The 25,651-nt window shown below is 43.4% G+C and overlaps 1 protein-coding gene across 2 annotated transcripts in view; it reads right to left on the reverse strand.

Moving 5' to 3' along the window:
• Positions 1 to 25,651, reverse strand: part of MOCOS (molybdenum cofactor sulfurase) — a 2,173,869-nt gene that overhangs the window by 2,013,220 nt on the left and 134,998 nt on the right. For both annotated transcript variants that reach the window (XM_069219520.1, XM_069219521.1), the window contains exon 2: positions 10,991 to 11,080. In XM_069219520.1, coding sequence (XP_069075621.1) covers positions 10,991 to 11,080 — 90 coding nt within the window. The remainder of the gene's footprint in view (positions 1 to 10,990; positions 11,081 to 25,651) is intronic.

Below are 25,651 nucleotides of genomic sequence, written 5' to 3' on the forward strand. Positions count from 1 at the left end.
ACACCTGCAACCAAAGACAGTTGTGATAATTTCACTAACTTATTCAATGATAAAATCACAGAGATTAAGCTTTCCCTTGAACCAGATACTCCACCAAACACAGATTCTCCCCCGCTTAGCATAAACAAAAATATCCACTGCCTATCCCCCTCTAACAACCCGCCTTTTAGAACTGAAGTCTATCAACCTAACCACAATCAAAAGTCAACTCCCACTAGCTGAGTAGCCTTCCACCCACTCCTGGCGACGGATATTTCCAAACATTTGTGCACCTCCAAAGCATCATCTCACCTAGCAGACCCTCCTCCCATCCTCCCCGGCAACAAAACTCTACCAGTCCCTCACCCCTATCTGGACCAAGATCATCAACAGCTCCCTGCAAACAGGCGTGATTCCGGACTGCCTCAAACTGGGTAAAATCACACCGATATTAAAGAAACTAGGAGCTGACCTACAGACCAGTTACCAGCCTACCCTTCCTTGCCAAAACTCTAGAGAGATGTGTTCTCCATCAACTAACCTAACACATAGATACCAAAAACCTTCTTTACCCTCTACAATCAGGTTTAAAAAAAGGCTGTAGCACAGAAACAGCCATGCTCAACATAGTAGATGACCTTTGCAACTCCCTTGATGCTGACCGATGCTGCCTTCTGATTCTCCTAGACCTAACAGCGGCCTTCGACACTGTTGACTACAAGCTCCTTCTGGACTCCCTCCAAAAGAGAGTTGGCATAGAAGGTACAGTCCTCCGCTGGTTTTCTTCCTTCCTACAAAACCGAATGCAACAAGTAAAAATACATAACATGACCTCGCCCACCTCACTATTCACCAAAGGAGTCCCCCAAGGATCCGTCCTCTCACCCACACTCTTCAACATCTACATGGACCCACTCACTACCACCCTCAACCGAGCCAACATCCCCTTCCATCTCTTTGCTGATGACACTCAACTTTACATTGAAATATCCTCTATAGAAGACATTCACCGCCTGAACAACACCCTTAAAGAAGCTCAGTGTTGGCTATCCCACAACCACCTAAAACTTAACCAGGATAAGACGAAAATACTCCTCCTCTCAAAAACAAATCAGCTCCCCCAGATGCAAGAATGGCTGAAATCCATTGACGCTCTCAAAAGCAGTCTTACCCCTACGAACACAGTCAAGTCACTGGGAATCTCTCTGGACACCAACCTGACTATGCAGAACCATATCAAGAAGAACGCCAACAGTAGTTTCCACAGCCTAAAACTGCTGAACGAAATCAAATATTTAATTCCCCAAGAAGATCTCAAACAGGCCCCACAAGCACTGGTGCTCTCCAGACTAGACTATGGGATCTCCATCCTTACCGGCACGGCCAAATCCCAACTTGCCCCCATGAGGTCCACCCTTCATGCAGCCGCCAGACTGGTGACTGGAATTAAAAAATATGACCACATCTCTCCTGCCCTGAAGAGTCTAAAATGGCTCCCAATTGAGGCCCGCTGCAAGTTCACAACTGCCTGCCTAAACCACAAAGCCCTTCACACCGGGAAACCAGAATACCTCGCTGATAAACTCCTGAAAGCAGGTCAAACAAGAACACTAAGAAGCTCAAACACCTTCCTCCTCATTCTGCCCAAAGCCCAGAAGCAAAAAACTCAGACATGCTCCTTCTTAAGCAACGCCAATAACAGTCCACATCAGGCCCAATCCTTCCCACCAGATCTTCAAGAAGCAACTAAAATAATTCCTCCTCAACCAACATTCACTTAAAAAAGAATCTCCCACCCCACCACTGCCGGCACTTTATATTCTTGACCCTCTGAAACCTACATGTATAACTGTCTCTTTGAACTTGTTTGTTTATTACCTACACAGTTGTAAAGCGCTCTGATACCCTTGGGTCTTGCGAGCGCTATAGAAAACTATCTAAATAAATAAGTAAAAATAAAACATTTTTATGGCCGTACTCACATTGGTAGGGGAACTATGGTAAACATGGTTCAACCCTAGAGACGGCTGAGGCATTGTGTCACAAGTGTGTTGTGTCAACAGAACAATGTTGGGAAGAGGACAGCAATTACATTGAGCCACATAGGAAGATCAGGAGGACCACAGAATTCAGATGGATTTCATTTAGATGCCTGTATGTAATTGATTGAGGTATGTTTTGGTCAATGTATGTATCTTTTCCCGTTGGATTGAAGGGTACCCAACTAGGCGAAATGATAGTCTCATTGTAGCTAAATTGTTATTGAGGAAACTAATCCCGAGGTTTGGCGTCCCAACCTCTTTGGAATCAGGAAAACCAGAAAGGGAGCACCCTGCTTCAGCATGCAATCGGCCCCAATGCATCATGGTAAATGCAGTCAAAGTTTGTTTTATATCCATAAAGTAAACTTTAGTTTTTCACCTTTGTAGCTGCAGCAAATGCTGTAAATCTCTGGACACGTGTTTCTGGGTTCAGCTCTTCATCAGCAGAGAGCAGCTTTGTCTGTGTGGTTGCTGGAAATGTTGCCAAAAGTCCTCCCAAATTTATATACCACTCACTGGCATGCAGGTGCTCAACCAGAGCTCGTCAGCTTATTGGCTCAAGGGAGCCTTCTTAAACAGGAAATCCAGAAAGGGAGCACCCTGCTTCACCCTCCAGCAACCTCTTTGGAATCAGATTGAGAAACGCATTTCAACAATGAGGTCCTAAAGCTATTGTGCGCAGCATTACCAATTGGTCAGAGATTGCATTGAAGCTATAGACCTGAGGCTTCGGGTCTTGTTGTACAAGTGAATGGCACGCTGAAATCTAGATTGTCAAAGGTGTGTGCTTCAACATCTCTGAAATGGCCTGATGCTTTCCCCCTTGTGTTTATGAGCCTTCGGAAAGTATCTGATCGAAAGACTAGACTGTCCCCGCACAAAATCCTGAGAAGGGCGATGAGTCTAAAAGCCATTCTTGCGAATACACTTGTGAATATAACTGATGTTAGACCTGACAGCCTTAGGGTGGTCATCCCTCAACTTTTGCCTCCCTCCCTCCACTTTTCTGACACTGTTTGGCTGGTTTTAGGACTCTGCCCACTTTACCACTGCTAACCTGTGCTAAAATGCTAAAGTGCGTATGCTCTCTCCATTAAACATGGTAACATTGGTCCATTCCAAATTAACATATTTGATTTAATTGTAAGATCCTAGTAAAGTGCACTACCTGTGCCCACGGCCTGTAAATTAAATGCTACTAGTGGGCCTGCAGCACTGATTGTGCCATCCACATAAGTAGCCCCTTAACCCTGTCTCAGGCCTGCCATTGCAAGGTCTGTGTGTGCAGTTTTACTACCATTTCGACTTGACATTTAAAAGTACTTGCTAAGTCTTAAACTCCCCTTTATCTACATATAAATCACCCCTAGGGTAAACCCTAGGTAACGTATATGGCAAGGTGCTGTGTAGGTAAAAGGCAGGACACATACATGTGTGTTTTATATGACCTGCTAGTGAAAAACTCCTAAAATCGTTTTCCACTACTGTGAGGCCTGCTCCTTTCATAGGCTAACATTCGGGTTACCCTTATATACTGTGTGAGTGGTAGATTCTGATCAGAAAGGGGTAACCAGGTCATATTTTGTATTGTCAGAATGGTAATCCTGCGTATTGGTGAGGTTGGATTTTATATTACTATTTTAGAAATGCCACTTTTAGAAAGTGAGCGTTTTTCTGCACTTAAAATCCATTTGTGCCTAACACACTGTCTCCAATCAATGTCTGGACTGGGCTGATTGACAGTTTCCTTGTGCATTTCACCCAGACAACCACAAACACAGGACACTCAGTCACACCTGCACTCACTTGCATACTGAATGGGTCTTCCTGGGCTGGAATGGTGGAGGGGCTGACACTTTCATTTCAGAGGCTAGTGGCCTTCCTTCACACAATGGACTGCCAAACCCTCTACTGGGACCCTGCCCGACAGACCTGTACTGAAAGGGGAACTTGTGCACTTCAATACCACTCTTTGAAGTCTCCCCCGCTTTAAAGGCATTTTTGGGTATATAAACTGGGTATCTGACGCCACCAACTCAGACACTTCTGGTCCTGAGCCTGCAACCTGTCAATGGGAACTGCCTGGCTGCCCAAATGACTCATCTGGACTGCTTTACTGAGAAGGGCTGCTGCCCTGCTGCCCTGCTGTCCTGCTGCCCTCTGACTTTGCTGAGAAGTTATTTCCAGGAGTTTGGATTGAGCTTGCCTCCTGTTTTTTGAAGTCTCAGGGCCAAAAAGACTTTGGGGGTCATTCCGACCCTGGCGGCCCGGGGATGCGGGAGCACCGCCAACAGGCTGGTGGTGCCCCGCAGGGCATTCTGACCGCCGCGGCTTGGCCGCGGTCAGAACAGGAAGACCGGCGGTCTCCCGCCGGTTTTCCTCTGCCCTGGGAATCCCCCATGGCGGCGCAGCTTGCTGCGCCGCCATGGGGATTCCGACACCCCATACCGCCATCCTGTTCCTGGCGGTTCGCCCGCCAGGAACAGGATGGCGGTATGGGGTGTCGTGGGGCCCCTGGGGGCCCCACAAAGGATTTCAGTGTCTGCTCAGCAGACACTGAAATCCGCGACGGGAGCAACTGCACCCGTCGCACCTTCCCACTCCGCCGGCTCCATTCGGAGCCGGCTTCCTCGTGGGAAGGGGTTTCCCGCTGGGCTGGCGGGCGGCCTCCTGGCGGTCGCCCGCCAGCCCAGCGGGAAAGCCAGAATGGCCTCCGCGGTCTTTCGACCGCGGAGCGGCCATATGGTGGTTCCCTCCAGGCGGGCGGCTCCCGCCGCCCGCCGGGGTCTGAATGACCCCCTTTATCTCTTCAGGAAACTCCTTATGCACCGAAAATTGACGCACCACCTGCCGGAAACGAAACACAACCTGCCTTGCAACAAGGAAATTGTTGCGCAGCCAAACTGGAACAATGCAGCCAGACTTCCCGAATGGAAATTTGATGCAGAGCTTGCCTTGCGACAGAAGATTTGATGCACAGCCCTACTAGATCGACGCACACCCGATTGCCTGAGTGAAAAATACACACAGCGCCTCCTATGTGACAGATAATTAGACGCTTCACCACAACAGATCGAAACAACTCCTGTGTCTTCTTCCAGTGCTCCCAGGATTTCCCCACATCGTCCTTGGGCGTCAAAAATGATCCCTGCATCGCAGTGAGGAACCAGGACTGTGCACCGAAATATGACTGAAGCCCCTTGCAGTGTGGAAAGAACCGACATATCATCCATGCCACGTCGAAAAATCCAACGCACACCATATTTTTCCACGCATCTCCTCTGCGGCCTCTGTGCGTGTTATTTTTCATGCAAACCAGGTAATTTGTGTAATCAAGAGACAACTGTTGATTTCTAAGATTTAAGACCTCTTTTAAACTTGTTTTATTTCAACTTATTCTTATTGGATCTTTATAATTTTGACCTTATTTTATTCAGATAAATATCATCTATTTTTCTAAACTGTGTGGTGCATTTTTGTGGTGTTTTCAATGTGTTACTGAATGATTTATTGCACAAATACTTTACACATTGCATTTTAAGTTAAGCCTGGCTGCTCAGTGCCAAGCTACCGGAGGATGGGCATATGATAATTTGGATTGAGTGTGACTTACCCTGACTAGGTTTGTGGTCCCTATCTGGACAAGGGTGTATACCTCTACCAACTAGAGATTCAGGCGGTCATTCTGACCCTGGCGGTTTTCCGTGGTCCGCGGGAGCACCGCCAACAGGCCGGCGGTGCTCCTTTGGGCATTCTGACCGCGGCGGTACAGCCGCGGCCAGAAACGGAAAGTCGGCGGAGTACCGCCGGCTTTCCGCTGCCCAGGGGAATCCTCCATGGCGGCGCAGCTTGCTGCGCCGCCATGGGGATTCCGACCCCCATACCGCCATCCTGTTCCTGGCGGTTTCGCCCGCCAGGAACAGGATGGCGGTATGGGTGTCGTGGGGCCCCTGGGGGCCCCTGCAGTGCCCATGACAATGGCATGGGTACTGCAGGGGCCCCCATAAGAGGGCCCCACTTTGAATTTCAGTGTCTGCTTAGCAGACACTGAAATTCACGACGGGTGCTACTGCACCCGTCGCACCCCTTCCACTCCGCCGGCTCCATTCGGCGCCGGCTTCCTCATGGATGGGTGTTTCCCGCTGGGCTGGCGGGCGGCCTTTTGGCGGTCGCCCGCCAGCCCAGTGGGAAACCCAGAATGACCGCCGCGGTCTTTTGACCGCGGTACGGTCTTCTGGCGGTTCCAGCTTGGCGGGCGGCTCCGCCGCCCGCCAAGCTTGGAATCACCCCCTCAATTTCTAACAACTGATGACATGATCCTAGACTACTGCAACGGATTAGCTGATGTGTTCTGTGTATCATCAGATTGGAACATTCACAGCCTCCCCACAACAGGAACAGTGCTATGACCTCAGTCTTGGCGATTGGTTCTTGGTGAAGAAACACATCAGGGAGATGTGTCTGGAAACTAACTGGTGTGGGCCTTAACAGGATATGTTAGTGACAATGACCTCTGTCAAGTGTGGAGGTCTCCCCAACTGGATCTATGCTTCCCACAATTGTAGAGTGGAGTGTCCCATCGATGTGACAGTGCTTGTCCCAGAAGAGCCAGTAGTGCATGAAAGACACGGAACATGTCAGCTAAGCTGTTGGGGACCACACTGAGCTTGAAATATCACTCAATCAAGAAGAAGAGCGTCTAAATAAAATCACATCTGACTCTGAAATAAAGCCAATCGAAGTTTGTCCTGAGTTGCAGGAGTCAGACTCAGAATAAAACTCCAGAGAAGGGACGAGTGCTAGTGGAAGGCAAGCAGAAGCTGGAGACCCACTGGCCTAGACAACAGGAGCGTGAAAGAGTGAACATGCCAAAAGAGCATGTGCCATCAACAACTGCTGAGTAGACAGAGAATTCTGATCCAAGCAAAAGTGGAGATGGTGGTGTAAAATGGAGAAAGTAAAAAAGAACAAGAGTACCGAGTTGCAGGAGTTCTTCCCCCAAATGGAATTACTTTGCAATTTACACATACCAAGAATTCTGGGAATGTTGGCATCAGCATACTGATTCAGCTGAGTCTTTGTGAACTGGACATTGTGATTGAGCTGTATTTTGAACTTTCCCTGTCTTCTGGAAACAGTTTGTGCACATATTAGAGATATTGATATTGATCAAGATTGAGGGTTAATAAAAACACTTAGCCCCCAGTACAAGAAAGAGGGTTGTCACTAGGAAGAATACATAGGTCCTCATTATAAGATTGGCAGCAAATGCCGCCTACCGCCAACATACCGTCGCCGTGGCTACCGACCATCCATGCCAATATGATTGTAGCCGGAATTCCACCAGAAGGCTGGTGGAATTCCGGCAACAGTCATGGTGGCGCAAGGCGTTAAGGTGGCGCTGCTGCCAGCAGCAGCGCCACGCCAGCAAAACACTGCCTACCATATCATGTTCCATGATACGGCCAGGCGGTGTTTTGCTGGCGGACGCTGCTGCTGGCAGCAGTGCTGCATCCCATCTCCTGCCGGAGAACCCCCTGCAAGCAGGTAAGTCAGGTTCTCCGACAGGAGAGGGGGTGGAGGGGGTGTTGTGTGGGTGTGTGTGTGACTGTGTTTGAATGCGTGCACACATGTGTAATGCGTGTGTGCATGAGTGTGTGTGTGTGCGTGCATGTTGTGTCGTGTGCTTGTGTGTGTGCTTGGATGTATGTTTGTGAGTTTTGCAGTGAGTGTATATGTATGTATGAATGTGTGGGTGAATGTCTGTATGCATGTGTGTATGGGTGTGTATGTATGTGCATGTATGTGTGTATATGTGTGGAGGGGGGGTTAAGTGGGGGAGGGAGAGGGGGAAGGTGGGGGAGAACTCTGGGGAGGGGGAGGAGGAGGGGGGCAGACCATTATCAGTACCATAGAAGGAATTCCCTGGCACTGATAGTGCCTACCGCCATCATTTCCGTGGCAGTACAGAATCCACGGAAACCATGGAGATGGGAAGGGTCAAAATGCCATGAGCGGCCTAGTGACGGCCGCCATAGCGGTCAGTGTGTTGACTTGGCGGTTTGGCTTTGGCAAAACCGCTAATGTCATAATAGTGGAGGTAGGTACTGCCAACCTGTTGGTGGTAATACCTCCACTTTAGCACCGACCGCTGGGGTCCTAATGACCCCCATAGAGGGGTAAGGAAGTCTTACAAAGATTTATATGTGTTATTGCTGAATGAACTTAGAACATTTGAACTTTATTTCCTGATTGCATTGGTATAATCAACAAGAGACATTTACTGCTGCTGTACATTGCTTGATTATGTATCTGATTTTAAAGACGTAATGGAGTCAAATCAAAGTAATAGACGTAGGTACATAGGTGCTTTATTGCTGATATTCCTTCCCAAGCTACTAGTTCTAGGAAAAATAATAGGTTAGATGAGAAAGCTTCACACGTGGATGCATCTAGAGGAGATTATTCCGCAAACGTATATTTCTGCTTGTTATATGAATATGTAGAGACCATGAGGGCAAGGGGCTGCTATGTATGTACTCAGTTGCCCACATCTGTTTCAGGAGGTATTACTTATCATCACATCCCCGTGACTTAAAAGATTTCATGTAGTTTGTTGAGTTTATTTTAAGGGACAAAACATTATCAGTATTATTTTTCCAACTATAACATGGTTCTTTCAGAAAATCCTATAGGTGAACATTTGAATAGAAGTCTAGGCCCTTTGGAAATAAAGATAATTGCAAGATTGTTCAAACCTGTTTCCACCTTAGATACCATACATGCACAGAGACACAAAGGGGGTTATTACAACTTTGGAGGAGGTGTTAATCCGTCCCAAAATTGACGGTAAAGTGACGGAAATACCACCAGCCGTATTACGAGTCCATTATATCCTATGGAACTCGTAATACGGCTGGTGGTTTATCCGTCACTTTACAGTCACTTTTGGGACGGATTAACACCTCCTCCAAAGTTGTAATAACCCCCAAAATGTCTTTTATCAGATGTAGAAAAGAAGTTCTTGAATGTAGTCACAGACTGGAGGAGGGATTTGAAAGCTGGATCACAATCAGATGAACTTTTCAGAAGTCAGAATAGATGGACAAAAGAGAAAATAGAACACTAGTTAGCTCAACACGAAGCTGCTTTAGTTTTAGATTGGGAACATAAAGGGAGATTGTGTACCTGGATGGAAAGGTCCACCAATGACAATGAGTTTGTGGGAAAGAGTGAATGTGAGCACAAGTTTGAAGTTCAGGGAGATTTCAAATTGTATTTAGATGGGGAAGATGCAGTGATTCCTGGTGTTTAATTTATTTGTGGAAGGTGGGCATATTTTAGACTGCCGAAGGGCTGGTCATGGTACAGGTTATTTGGGAATTGATTTCGCAATGATTTATCATGTGGAGCACTTTGATAATCCTGTACAGACACAACTGTTTAGAACTAAGGGCCAGATGTAGCAAGCAGTTTTGCCCATTCTGTGTCTATGGGAAAATGTGTTCGTACATGTGAGGTGTGAGTGCAGGAGAAGTAGTGGGAGACTTTTTTGGTGCTATGATTCCATCTGTGGGAGTGGGAGTGATTTTGAATGATCTGAAAATCAAAAGGTTGTCTGCTATGGTGGACCAGCTAGCCGCCAGTACTGTTGGAGCATTATTGGTTGTCAGTACTGAAATGATAACGATCAGATCAATGTTTTTGCAAAATCGACTTGCGTTAGACATGTTGCTCACAAAAGAGGGCTGAGTCGGTCGGATGCTTCACTTTTATCCCGGATAAAAGTAAGGATTTGCAGGAGCATAATCTGAATATTTCAGGGTTGACAAGAGATGTGAAAGAATTGGAAGCAACAGGTGCTTGGGAAGTGTTTGACCATGACCATAGTTTTGTTGTCGGATACCGAATTTTCCAGATAACGAACGTTCAACAAGGCAGAAAGAGAAAGAGAACAGAGGTTAAATTGGAAGATAGTCAGTGTAGATATTACAATAATATGAAGCATTTGGAGGAATGCAGGCGAAGGTTGTTCAAAGCACCCAGGTTTTAGAAAGTTTCATTCAAGTTTCATTCAAAAATGAATATGGATTTATGATGACTCTAAAAGTCATCAGAGGGAGGTTTGAAAGAGTGAAGCTTGGCTCTGCCACTATGTATCTGAAATAAGAACATGAAAGGGTGGTCACTTTCTGCCTGGATGTATGTTTGTGAGTTTTGCAGTGAGTATGTATGTATGAATGTGTGGGTGAAGGTCTGTATGCGTGTGTGTATGGGTGTGTAATTTGGTGGTCACATTCTCAGACCTCATATTTTGTATGTGGCTCTATGCCACCGCACCTCTTCTAACAGAATATTCTACTGAATTGTTGTTTGCAGAACTTTCTCAAATACTCTTTAAGAATTAGAAAAATTAGGTTCTAGCTTAACAGGTTAGGCACGAGAACTTGGTTGTGGTGACCAAAAACATATGCTTTTTCAGATTTTCTGCACTGTAGCACTTGAAGTCTTAGGGCCAGATGTAGCAAAGGTTTTTACCCATTCTGTGTCCATGGGAAAACCTGTTCATACATATGACCCTTAGTCTTGTATATGTTGACTAGTTTAATAATGTACAACTCTTTAACTCTCCATTGGTGATTTTATATTGCTATACTATGGTTTTGAGACTCATTTATGTAATGTTGACTATGAGTTTGTAAAAAGCCCCTATAAATGTTTGATCTGAATCTGAATTGTATTATGTGACATTTGGGGACACACAAATTGTTTAAATGATTTGATGAATGTTACTTTATACCCCTTGGAAATGAGAAGAAAAGATTAATCAGACCCCATAAATTGAATTAGGACGCCAAGCTCCATTAGAGGTCAGAAAGTTAATCCACGGGTATTTTTAAATGTAAAGCACATTTTTTGTCTTAAATCGTTAGAAAAGACTGTCAATAAGGTAACAATGCAACACTTACCATAAACATTTCCAGTTAAATCATTCAGAAAGTTTTCTACCTGGCTTTTGGGGAAGAGTGTTGTCCCAGCATGATCAAGGTATGTTATATCTAAAGGAAAGAACAAATTAAAGAAAATGCATTAATAGTTGGCCTCAGTTAGAGATTCAAGTGCAATAATTATTGCACAGCCAAGGGTGACTAATCAGCTTAATGAAAAGTGTTAATAAAATATTAACATTTGCCATTTGTATTGTTGAAATAGTACACTGACGTTGGAAGCATGTTTTTCTTTAAAGAAACTGAATTGCATCTATTTCTTGCTTAGTGCAACATTAATACGTCTTTATCTGGCGCCATCTGTTATGATAATTCACAAGGGCACAAAGGCTAAAGCAGGAAGCGTTCCTTCTTTTTGTGAAACCTTGGTGCAGATTAAAACAGTTTGCACTACAGTATAAAATGTGCAACATCGTCTACATTTTTTTCCTTTTTACCAATTAGAAAACGGATAAAGCATATTTTGCTCCAGTTCATGTTATGCAAACATTTTTTCACCAGGGCAAAATTAAAAAATGGATTAGGAAACTAATAAAGTAACCATTGTCAAAGCCAACTGTTTTACCGTTAAACTGCTAATCAGCAGTACAAGTTGTTACTAGAAGCCCCAGTCGAGTCAAAAGAACAAGGATGCAATCCTACAAGCAGAGGTGTAACGCAAAATGATGCCCCCAACAGCAACGTTGGGGCCCCTGAGCCTCCCATTTCTCACAGACGTTAATATGCATTGTTTAGCACTGCCCCAAAGGCTAGGATTATGTCCCTCTGTGCTGTTTCCTGATGGCTTGACATTGCCACCGGGAGCTAGGATTCTGTTGCTCCTATGCAGATTCTACATTGTACTTTCTGGTGGCTCATTAGTGCCACCAGAGGATAGGATTCAAACAGTTCTAGGTTGACTCTATCTTGCACTCACTGGTGGCTTAGCACTAACATGAAGGGCTTGGATACCGTTGCTTCTGAAATAACTGTGAATAGGTACCACTATTGCCAAATGGTAGGTATATGTGTGCATGATTGTTCGCATAACCACTTGCAAGACCACATGTGCAGTTATCAGAATGACCGCCCACTTGACAGATTGCATAACATCTTACCAACATATGTTATGACAAATTGCATGACAGTTTTTGATAACTTTATATAATAGATTGTACAACAATTACATGGCAAACTGCTTGCAAAACATGTACCAACTGTGTGATAAACATATGTAACTCAGTATGCATGACATATTCTAACTAAATGTACACGTCAAATGTCTCTGTTTTAAGCAACCCATGGATTAGCCCGCTACCTGTCTACAACGTGCTTCAACACTTCATCAACTGTAGAAAGCAGTATATAAAATCCTACTCCTGTGTCTCATTAACCCTACTTTTACTAATCCTAACTCCTACTTTGCCTTTTCTCCTATTCCTACCTTTTCCTTATTCTACACTACTCCTGCACTGCATTGCTCTCTACATCTTACAGATGGGGGCCCAGTGCTTAATTTGTGAATAAAAATGGTCCGGTGCGCAATGCTCTCCTCTTAAACACGCGGCTGCTGCAATTAAATGTGCGAGCATAGAATACTGAGGCAGCGGAATACTAAAGCCATCTCGGGCCTCATTAATCCATTTACAGCCACTCCCTGCCCCTGCAACTCATATTTGCAGCTTCCTGATTTTCCTCTTTCGAATGCTTTTTCGTTTCCCTCTTCCTCGGTCTTTTCCATATGTGTCTTCTGCTCGCAGTAAATGCTTGAGGCAGAAAGATAAGTGTGGGCCCTCAAAAATAAGTGCCAGTGCTCCGCACCAGAAACAACAAGCACAAATTAAGCACTGTGAGGGCCCATGCTGAGTTAAGCACACATCAGCAGAAGTTTAAAAAGGTGACTGAGCCTGTAGGTCTCACTCCAGTGACACAGGGCAAAAAAGACCTGTTCTCTCCTACTGATCACTACATGGTATGCTGTCAAGGTATGCTTAACTCTTTGGTCAAGGCGGGAGTCTTCCACCACTACGAGGGTAACACTTTGGGCACCCCTCCTGGTCCAACACGACCACAGATTTATGTCATGGTGCACACACATGATCCATGTTTGATTATGACAACAAAAATCTGCATTAGGAATCCAGACTACTGTACAGTTGGGCAATTAGGACAGGGGTGAATGTCTTTTACCATACTTTTCCTTCGCAACCCTACCACACACTTTCAAGTCCAAGTACCACCCTCTATTGGGCATGTGTCTTAATGCCAAGTCAATCAACACTCAGCATCCTGAAGTCTCCGGCTTCATTTCCAACCATGACCTAGCTTTACACTAAAGCTTACACCAGCATTCCTCCTATCCTGCCGACTTCAAAGGCAAAATACTAGGGGGCATATTTATACTCTGTTTGTGCCAGATTTATGTCATTTTTTTTACGCAATTCCGGCGCAAACTTAACTCCATATTTATACTTTGGTGCTAGACCCGTCTAGCGCCAGATTTATGGAGTTTGAGTCATTTCTTTACCGTGGAAACCTACCTTGCGTTAATGAGATGCAAGGTAGGCGTTCCAGGGCAAAAAATGACTCTAATGCCTTTGTGCCTTATTTACGTTCCTGTACAAAAATGACGCACGGGAGGGGGAGGGCCTTAAAAAATGACTCTAAACCAGTTTAGAGTCATTTTTTAACGCCTGGGTCAGGGCAGGCATTAAGGGACCTGTGGGCTCATTTCCATGGTCTCCAACCACGGAAGCGGTCCACAGGTGCCCTTCCCTGCCCCCAGGGACACCCCCTGCCACCCTCGCCCACCCCTGCAGGACACCCATGGATGGGGAGATCCATCAACGGTAAGTAGAAGTAAGTAGAGGTAAGTATTTTATTTTTATTTTTTAAAGTGGCATGGGGGGCCCAACATGCCATTGTGCCCAATGGCCATGCCCAGGGGACAAAAGTCCCCTGGGCATGGCCATTAGACAGGGGTGCATGACTCCAGTCTTTGCTAAGACAGGAGTCATTTCCATGGGGGTTGTGCGTTAAAAAATTACGCTAGTCAGGTTTGAGTCAATATTTTTGACTCTAACCTGACTTGCACCATTCTTTGACGCACAACCCCCATTCTTCCCTACGCCTCTGCTGCCTGGTTAGAGTCATTTATTTTGACGCGAACCAGGCTACAGCGCCGGCTAACTTCATTCCATAAATAAGGTGCCCGACTGGCGCGTTTGAATGGCATTAGCCGGCTGTAAACTTTTTGACGCAAATCTGCGCTAGCGATGATTTGCGTCAAAAAGTATAAATATGGGCCTAAGTCTCATCTTCATGATCCAGCCTTCATCAAATGCTCCTCCCTCAGTCCAACTGACTGGTTGGTCCAATTTTGCTTTCTATTTCAATTCACATTTTGGTTCTACATCAAATTTATCCAACAACACCCTTGTCTCAAAACGTTTCATTTACACACTACGAAAAATGTCACCCCCCATACTCCAGGACCTCACCACTGAATTAAAGCAACAGGGCCAATCAGCTGTCATAAGTGACACTCAAAAAACAATAATGATCTCACTCATATAGTAGTCAAGTCAATGAACCCAGTCCAGCTAAAAGAAATGTTGAAAAACGCTAAATTAATTATTGCTTTTGTGAATCCTTATAAAGTAAAAGAAGTTTGCGGAATATATGCTAGAGGGACGGAGGGAACAAAAGGGGTCGCCACTTCCTGGAAGCAGTTGAACTCATGTATTAGAGACAGCACAGAGTAGAGGCATTTTATCATGAAAAGGTTCACTAGAAAGCTATAAGAAGTAAACAAATTCATAATGATCTTCCTTTTAAAATGTATAGGATGGAGTCTTCTAAACTCCCTATTTAATTTCTGGAACTTTTTTTTTGTAAATTTAAGGACAGATGGGGCGATGAAGGTGCCCAGAGCGCGGCTGATAATCTCAGCAGTCAGTCCATAGCCTATACATTTTGGATTGCTTCCCTGTAACGGTGTAGAGAGTCATGTGGTAAGATTATGTTGGTCAGGTCCAATGTCGTTTATATTGGGATTTATAGTTCATAAAATGCTTCTTGTACGGTAGCATACCATTGTACTAGGAAAATGTGCAACTAATCTGTGCAGCCAGCCTCCTGTCTAGTAGCATTCTTCCTGTGCAATGATCTAGTTAAACTTCAGTCTACATACATTCTTGCACCCTTTCACAATTAGGAATCCACACATATGCATTTATTGACCTTCTTGTACGTGTCCATCAGCTTTCCTAGCCCAATCGCATATCCTTCTCCCTACAACCAGGTATTCCTCCATGAACTTACAACAAAACATTCATCTATCGACCGACATTTCTATCCACCCGTTTTTCCGTTTATGCAATTGCACCCACTCATTGAACCATCGAACCAACCACAAACCCTTGTATGCATCCCAAATCACCCAACCACTTATTGGTCTTTGCAAGCAAAGGCGCAGCTATCAATCCACACATTTATTCATGCATTCACCAGTATGCATGTTGTTGTAACTATTTCATATGCTTTTACACATTTGCATACCACAAAACAATATACAGTTAGAACAAAGAACACAAACACCTTACTCAGTGTTTCAATGCTTTTGTATATGGTTCTGGCAACGGAAGAAAAGACAATACTGAGACAGCCACGTCGATTCACTCTTCCAGTGCTTTTGTATATCTTCTGGTTACAGCAGAGAAAACACAAAACTGAGGAGTTTATTGGACAAGAACATTATTCTTTCTCAGATTGGGCACCGTGGGGTCCCTGCTGTCCTAAGAAACGATGTTATAAATCATTTGCCCAAGGCAGGCTGTTCTCGAAGAGTCCTAGCAGTAAAACTGAAGATTTTATAGTCAGAAATGTCAAAGGTTTGAACAATTATCACTTGGAGAAAAGGAAACTGTTCCACAGCTGGCCAGTACCTAATTGTAGCAGGCCCTGTCGAGTCGTTCAGCAATCAGTCTGCTGCCAAAGGGCAAGTTTCATTTCCAACTGTGAGTAGTGAATCTACTGGGTTTGTCAATTTCACTGATCCCTTGACAGATTAACAAATGTTAATTTGCACCCAATGGAAAGTACTAGGTGCATCCTGATTAATGCGTTCAAAGGTGTCAAAAAGTGCACTGCAATTAGTGAAGCCAATCCCAGCATTACGTTCGTTCTTCAGGACAGCAGACCTCAGCAAAATGCGATTAAACATAAAATATAAAATGCGTAATTCTCAAGAAACTGAAGCACCCCGCTGAAAATAATACTATACAAGTGTCTGTATATCAAAGTACGCTACATCTTCTGTTTGCATACAATTAAAATATCTAAAACCTAAAACTCTCTGCCAAGAAGGCATACCTTGCAGTCTAGCTTACTTAACGTAACCCCTTAACTTCACAATCTATCTTAACACAAAAGCTGGAGGTACACATCAACATGGTCCCAAAGCAGTACAAGCCTTGATATGTTATACTTGAAATATGGGATAAAACACCCATTATATACAAGTAACCTTGGAGTTCCATTATCTTTATAAGGTCACAGAACTCCATATGGCAGAGAGTATGTTATTCCTTCTATTAAATGGTCATATCATCAAATCTCCCACAAATACTTTGTCCACTGAAATCAAGCAAGCACTGTAATATTGAGCCAGAGCTAGAATGGCAGCAGCTACTAATTTTGCCTAAAAAAACTGTTGAGTTTTTCACACTACCTCAATTTTATTTTCAGAAACCTCTGACTGGTTCATACATGGGAATCGTGCATATTTTATAGTCTTTCCAATGAGCCCTTACATCCCCAAACTTGTCTGTACCTATTTTGTAGTTCTGATCTTTATGTCGTTGTACTTATTTTTATATTAACTCTCAAAGTTGTCTAAAACCCCGAGAAAGTCTATCATATATTGTACCATTATCACAGCAGTATCCATAAACAGTATAATTAGTGTGTCTATGTATCTAACTTTATGGACGGTGGCTAAAGATTTCTCAAGAAATCAGCAATATTATTTATCTGATTTGGAAATTAATTGAACACTTTTGTTTTTGTTTTGTGATTTTCCTCTCGAACAAAAGTTATTTTTTTGCTGTGTTTACATCACAGAGATGTTGTATTATCGTAGAACATATGCAGAATACAATCCAAGACTAGTCAGAATACTCCATGCTGTTGGGATACACCCCAACCGCTGATTGGCATAGGTGCATCATTAATGGATTCACATGGAAGAATCACTTGCTTACCTCGCCATCTTCTTCTGATTTCTTCTACCTTCTCTCCCTTTGAGTCAAAGGTCTTTAAACTGGGGGCCGAGCCCCCTTAGGGGCCTCAAGTGATCCTGAGGGGGTGGTGGGGCCCAGGCTCTGGCCAAAAGAAGCATTACACAGATAACAGTGTTTTGTTTTAAGCAGAAACGTTATTGCATTTTTTTTAAAGGTAACAGTACTTACCTGCAATGTTTAAACACATCTAGACATATGTAAACATTGCCATCTTTATAAAATATTTGTGAAAATTTCTGAGAGGGGGCACTGATTTTTCAGTCTACTTCCCCCCTCCCACCACCAGCTGGGCCCTTCATTTTATTCTTTCTCATGATAGTAAGCTGCCCACTGGAAGGCTGTTGGCAGGGGAGGCCCATAGCCCTGGGACACTTTGCCCTTGACAAGATGTGGTCACAATAAATGATCAGTAGGCAGCAGGCTTATATGACAGTCTACTCCGTGCTGTCATCAAGAAACACCTATAAACCCTACACCTTTACGAAGGTAATAGCAGGCATTTCCCAATAAACTTATAATATTTCAGCTTAATACTTTGGAATCTCCCTTCTTCTACCATGACTGTTCTCTCTAGGTGAAGAGAAAAGGTCTAGTGACTTTCTGAATAAGGAGCTGTTGGTGTGCCATATTCTCTAGCCCTGAGGCCACATTCTCTAGCCTTGAGGTTTTGACAGATTATAGGTAGGCACGATGCAGTGAAGCGGTTCCCTGGTTATGTTCTTTATCTACATCTTTGGATGTATTTCTCTTCAGTTTGTTGGCTGCTGTGCCTGCCTTCAGATGTAGGATGTACATAGGAAACACACAAATTCTTTCTCAATACTGACTGCTCCAGATATGGGATAGAAATTGTAAATAGATAACCCACAAAGTTTCTTTGATGAATGATGCTTGATATATATTGAATATACCATGTTTGATTGTAGGTGTTATGACTTGAACAAGTTTCCGAAATCCAAGTTGATAGGAACAGAATTACAATCCTCTACCACCTGGACATATCGACATCAGGAAAGCACAGCAGGTAAATGTTTTTACTCAATACTTGGGGTTCTTTGGCTAACATTGGATATAGCAGTTCTACAAGCAGAAATGAATCAGCAACAAGCAATATTTGCATGTTTCGACAGGTGTATATGTCCAGTGCACTGTGTGTCAGACCTTACTTAGGGCCTGATTACGAGTTTGGCAGATGGGATGACCTGTACGGTGAACTACCAACGGGGATGCTGTCACCATACTGGCTACCTCCCCGCCAGGCCCATTACGACATTCCCACTGGGCTGACAGGCAGAAACCAAGGTTTCCACCCATCAGCCCACTGGGAAAGTTGCAGCAGCATTATCGCCGGCTCATAATCGAGCCCACAGGGAGCACCCTCACAATGCTCACTGTTTCTAAAGCAGACAGTGAGCATTGCGAGGGTGCTGGACAGGGGGACCTCTGCACCCGTTCTCCGCCAGCAGTTTCATGGCTGTGAAACTGCCATGAAAAGGCTGGCAGAGAACCAAGTGGTAATCAGCAGGGCAGCACTGACTTAAGCGCCACACAAGCTGATTCCCACTGCTACCACTGTTAGCACCGGTAGCTGCTGGCCAACCTCGTGATAAGGCTAATGGAGCACCACAACCCCGGTGGTCTGACAGCCACAAGTAAGGTAACGCTGTTAGGTCTCATGCTGCTGAGAAGGTCCAGAAAGATCAAGCAAATAGTTGTAAATGTTTAAATTTTGTACTGATTATTTTAATTAAAAAAAATAAAAATCCACATTTTCACAAAGATATCTTTAGAGCAGTAAGGAAATCCTTGAAGAATCAAATCACTGCTCTGAGTGCCTTGCACTGTTCCTCCGTTGGGGATGCAGAACTCATTGTCAGAAGACAGTGGCGTCAGTTTTCATAGAACATGAGCAATAGCCACCGAAGCCAGACTCACAAAATTATTGGTGGATTCCCGAATTATGAGCAGGTATTACTCATTTGCCTGCTCCATAGAAAACACCCAGGAATAAACATCAGCTTCTTCAACCTCATGAACCATGAATAAAGCATTTTTTATTAATTATGTTTGCAGTTTTTTTTTACAGGATAATCAAAAATTCACAAACTTCTACTACGAATAATGGCTAATTCACCATCCATTCCATTTATAAAGTGCAAGTACGAAGTCCGTACAAGGCCAAATATAGAACATCACAAAAGCATACATCAGTACCTTTACTAATATTTCACGGACGAAACAATAACGAAATTTCAGAAAATAGTAAATGCTGAAATTCCTTCCTCTAAAAACCCAAAATATACATTCAAGTGCCATGTGCAGATACAGATATGGTAATAAGTTCTTTCTCTAAAGTGCCATTATAAGAATCAAAGTGCCATGCACTGCATACCTATATATATATATATATATATATATATATATATATATATATATATATATATATATTTACATACATAAACGTACTGAATTGCATACTTAACCTATTCTAGAGACAGTAAACAATTTCAGAAGGAATCAAATGCTGAAAATTACAACTACATACTCAATAGAATCTTTAATAATATGTCACATGAAAGCAAGTTCCTTCTCTAAAGTGCCAGCATCAGGATCATAGTATTAAATATTGAGTATGTTTTCTAAAGTGCCAAGTGCTTGAAATTTCTTTTGCTAAAGCGTTAATTTAAAAATGATAGTACTGTGTGCATAAATATCCACATACATTTAGAGTGCATGTTTGGTTCATACTCAATACAGCTGAGTTCACTCCCGCCCCCCGACTACCCTACATTATCCTTCTTATCATCTTATTTCAGACCCCTTCAACTGGGTCTGAAAATCTATATATTTTTGGGAAACTCCTGCCTCTCCCCACTCACTTTGCACAGAACCGTTCCCTTAAATGAACTTGATTAACCTTTTCTATCCACATTTGCAGCTTTGATGGTTCATCAGATTTCCACAATGCGGTAATAACTGACCTCTCCAACAACACTGGTAAATACCACCAATGCCGAGCTGAAGCGTGTCTGATACCTAAATGTTTTGAGGAGCGAACAAGACAGCATTTGCATCTGCTAATCATACCTTCCCAAAAGAGCTCCATATCCCACTCATCATCTCTTCCCATAAAACTTGAACACTGTCGCATTTCTAAATAATATGAATCCAGGTCCCCGAACCACTGCATTTGGGACACTGCTCCAATACATTGTCGTTTGATTTGTGTAGTAGGACAGGGATATAATATAACATCCACTAGGAGTATAGTTGCATTTTAAAAAAATAGGGACCACGTCTAATACTCTACAATTAAGGGTTGGCACTTCCAATCTCATATGACCACTTGCCTTACATACTTTGAAACTGTGTCTGAAAATTATACCCCTCTAGACTCAGCCATTTTAACCATTGGGCTGGTTTTGTGTAAACCTGCACAAAGTGAAAGAGAGCTTGTACAGCTTCCTGAGTTGTTTTGATTTACAGTGGTTGAAGTTGTTTTAAAAAAAGGCGTGATTTGATAGTATAACAACCTATTTCCCCTCCTAAACATCACAGAAAGCAGGCATTCTTCCATGAAATCAAGACCCCATTCACCATCCATGTCCTGACTGTCCCCAAATGATATTTCTCCAATATTGAGGCTGCCCCTTTCAGATCTGCCAGGCACCAGCCCTGCATGGAGCTTTCAGCATGAATATTTGGGACTTGCAGCCATTGAAACATCACCAACACCAACCTCCCATCAAGGGAGCTGTCACTTCTATAATCAATGCCTGATACCATTCTGCAGGAAACCCATCCTCTCATGATGCCCTTCCTCTTGAAAAGGATCAGACAGCAGCCTCTACTTCTAATGGTGATATTGGATGTGCAATATTTAATGCCATATCATTCGGAAGCTTTGGAAGAGGGATACTATCTTACCCTCCTCCCCCACCCCCACTCCACTACCATCCGTTGAAGGGTCAGCTGCGTATACACCGGCTAAATGCTGGCAAAACACTTTCAGTTAAAGAGACTTCCTTCACCAGGGATGCCATTAATTGCTCTCAGATTTTATCCACCATATTTTTAACCTGTCGGGCTCTGGCTGGCCAGGCTGGCATTCTTCCACTCACTTCTCCCTCCTCATACAATTGTTGCCCATAATTTCTAACCATAATATTGTGCTTCTCCGGAAGAAAATGTTGCAGTGTATTCCTAGCCTGTTCTCTCTTTTTAAAATTCATTTCATTAGGAGTCTGGGAAAATACATTCTCTGTTACTTGAAAACCCTTAGACAAATACCTAACCTGTGTGCTCGCTCACTTAGAGAAAATTTTAAAAGCAGTGATCTCCCCTCCTCATGGTAGCTCAGAATTATTTGCTTTTGATGCAACGCATGGATACATCATGCATTAGCTTTATGAACATGACTGCTTCTGTTAGACCTGGCATCCTTGGTGTGCTCTCCCTAACTTTGTTGCTGTGTGATGGACTCTGTTTTTATTACTCTGGGCACTTTACCACTGCTGGCCATTGCTAAAGTGCAAGTGCTCCTGTGCAAATGATATGAGTAATTGGCTTTTTCATGATTGGAATACTTGATTTACTAGTAAGTCCCTAGTAAAGTGCACTAGAGGTGCCGAGGGCATGTATATCAAATGCTACTAGTTGGCCTGCAACACTGATTGTGCCACCCACATGAGCAGCCCTGTAATCATGGCTCAGACCTGCCACTGCAGTGTATGTATGTGCAGTTTTAACACTGCCAATTCAACCTGGCAAGTATACCCACTTGCCAGGCCCAAACCTTCCCTTTTTGTACATGTAAGGCACCCCTAGGGTGGGTCCTAGGTAGCCCCATGAGCAGGGTGCAGTGTATGTTAAAGGCCGGACATGTGCTGATGTGATTTACATGTCCTAACAGTGAAATACTGTCAAATTCGGCTTTCACTGTTGCAAGACCTATCTCTCTCATAGGTTAACATGGGGGCTGCCATTAAATAATCTTAAAGTGCAGTTTTCCTTTGAGAGCAGATAGAAATAGGGACTTGGGGGTATCTGAACTCACAATTTAAACATGCATCTGTTAGTGAAGTTGGTTTTTAGATTTTTAGTTTGAAAGCTCCACTTTTAGAAAGTAGGCATTTTCTTGCTTAAACCATTCTGTGGCTCTGCCTGTTTGTGAATTCCTTGTCTGGGTCCAGCTGACAGTTGGGCTGTTTGTGAATCTCCTCTAGACAGTGACACAAAGGGAGCTCAGGTGTAGCCTATATATCTTGATGAGCCATCTGGGCTGGAGTGGAGGGAGGAGTGGTCACTTACACCTGAATGAGTTCTGCCTGCCCTCACATAATACAGTCTCCAACCCCGTGGTGTGTGTCTGGGGCCTGGCCTGGGGAAGGCAGGATCCTGTAAACAACAGAGACTTTCCCTTAAAGTTTGCCTACTTCAACGTTTCCATTGTTTTCTATGGAGTAAGTCTCTTATTCTTTTGAAAATTAATATCTTGACTTGTGCATGTTGAATGTTTGTTGCTTTGGTCTTGTTTGATTTACATAAATATTAACTATTTTTCTAACCTGGTGTGGTGTCCAATTTGTAGTGTTTTCACTGTTTTACTGTGTGCATTGGAACAAATACTATACACATTGCCTTTGAGATAAGCCTGACTGCTTGTGCCAAACTACCAAGGGGGTGAGCAGGGGTTATCTAGGTGAGTATCTCCATTGCTCTGACTAGAGTGAGGGTCCCTGCTTGGACAGAGTGAAAACTGACTGTCAACCAGAGACCCTATTTCTAACAGCTTCTATATAACTTTGTTTTTCTGTTACAGGCTTAAGAGGGAGAGCTTTCATGGGAGGAGGCAGACCGCTAGTGCCTACTAAAAGGTGCAAGCTTTGCACCGAATAGGAGGAGGGGAGCTTGTGACTAAGAGACAGGGTCACAATGAAGGATGGGGGATGGGTTGAAGTGGGCATATCTGGAAAACTGGGTGGGCACAGATGTGCACATGCGAGTACAGGGTGACCCAAGAGCCCTGATACGGAACTTAGCTGAGTGTCTTCCTGGGGATAAAATGGTTTCTTACAGGGAAATGTTAACTGCAAGTTGGACTGCTTATTGGCGTTTCAGTAGTGTTTTGTTGTTGTTGTGGGGCCATGAATCTCAAATCTTGTTATGTCAAGTGAGAAAGTAGGGAGGTATTGCAGGATACTCTCTGTTGATGTAAATAGGCTAAATAACTTGGGCATGTGACAAGCTGTTTTGGATTGGCTTGTGGAGCAAAGGGTCCTCCTTCGTCTTACTGCAGGAGACGAATATCAAGTTTATTAAGAAGGCTAAGATCCTATCAGTCAATTGGGTCACTTTTCAATTACTCTGTTGTTCATCGGCCTCTGTGTCACATCATGGAGTTGTGAAATTGGCTAGTAATGGATTTAACGTTCAATTGGGGCATATGGAGACAGATATTGAGAGAAGATGGGTGGTAGCAGAAGTATCAATTAATGATCTGAGGTACTCTGTGTCCCCTTTGTATGAATTGTCTTTCCAATTGGCTAGTGGCGGAAGAAGTAATAATAGGTGGTGATTTTGATATACCTCAGAATATAGAAGTAGATATCAGCAGGGAAATAACAACTCAGAGTAAAATGAAAATAGCAAAGGCAGTGAATAGAATCAAAGCGGAGTATGGGCTTATAGATCCTTGGCAGGCTTTTTTTCCACAACCACGCTGCTATACTTTCTTCTTCCCCCTGTATCGCTCAGCTACAACAAGAGATTTTTTTCTTATCTCTAAAGAGTTAGTGGTTCCCACTTCTTCCATATACCAAGCCCTTTATTAAATCATGCAGCTTAAGTATTGATTTGGGGCCCAATAATAAGAATTTTTTGGCTAAGAGGTGTGCTTGCAATAGAGCAATACTTGCGGACCAATCTTTTCTGGCACAAATGAAGGTGCAGTGGTCTGTGTTTTTTTAACAAAACCAAGATTCTTCCTCATCAGAAAACATCTGGCAAGCATTTAAAGCTACGATGAATAAAACATTAATGTATTTTTTCAAAGTGCTGGAGAACCAGTGCTGGACTCCCGCCCCTCCTCGCGTCCCCCGTCCTCCCAGTCTTGTACTCTAAAAACAGGGAACAAGTTCTAAAGCAACTAGCAGGGAATACTTAGCATAGAAAGAGTGCACTATACTACTTCCTCGTAGCTTCTTCTGAAGTCGTATCTAAGGTAAAAACTTTGTAATTTACATGGATGCAAGTATATCATGTAGAATGACTTGATGGCGCAGCTGTGTGTCTGACTTCTGCGTGTCCTAATTAGATATGCTGATCATTCTTTCATCTATTTTGTTACCGAATTTAAGACCCTGGCAATACATCCAGCCTTAGGCTGGTCCCACCACAAAATAGCCTGGTCCAACCCTTGAACTCTTGTCATGAATTAGTGGTGGGGCCCAAGACTCAAATGCCTTAAGAACATGGAGCCTATTAGCACTTATTGTGAGGTAGGATGCTGAATTAAATGCCTTGCCCTCGAACTCCCCTTCCGGTAATAAAACATACAGTAGCTGTTTCAGCGACTAGAACATTGTGTGAAAGGTGAAAAGTATCACTCATAAATAATTGTCAGGTCGACAAGATTGCTTCATTGTTCGGTGAACAGAATGTCTCCTGAAGGAATGATGTCCAAAACGAGGTCAGAATAGCAGCGATACGAAATTAGCTCCTAAAGTATCATTTTTAGTACTTCAACCAACATTTATTACCTAGAAATGTAACTAGAGGCGCCCTTGCTGTTTTGATGGAAGTTTAACCAACAGATTTAATAACGAGGAAGCTACGGAACCACATCTAAGGGGAAACATTCTCTCAAAGTAGTTTAAGCGTCTACAGGGCCAAAACTACAATCGCAATTAGCTTTATTCTGAAAATAGGACACAAGTCTACAGCTCTGCCTCTGATGACGTTTTCATTGCTTCGAGTGGAAGTACTTTGGTTCAGTTTCGATAAACGTGTTCACTTTTTCTGTAAAGTGATTTTTGATTCAGTCTCTGACTGCTGTTAAGATTAACATTGTATCTAATTCCTTTGAAATTGTTGAATGCACCTAAAACATTAGGTAGGATTGAAGATGCTTAGATAGATTTTGCTTGACACGTACAACTGTTTTTGCACAGTGTTATTGAAGCACCCTTGGCTTACTTTATTAATTTAACATAGAAACTGTTATAGTGCCATATGTCTGTTTTTTCAGTATTAATGGCTGCTACTCGTATTTTGTCTTTGCTTTAGTATGGAGGCATTGAGCACTTATAAATGAGTGAATTAGTAAACTGATTTTACATGA

This window comes from Pleurodeles waltl, chromosome 2_2 (genome assembly GCF_031143425.1).
Source record: "Pleurodeles waltl isolate 20211129_DDA chromosome 2_2, aPleWal1.hap1.20221129, whole genome shotgun sequence".
NCBI classification, from domain to species: Eukaryota; Metazoa; Chordata; class Amphibia; order Caudata; family Salamandridae; genus Pleurodeles; species Pleurodeles waltl.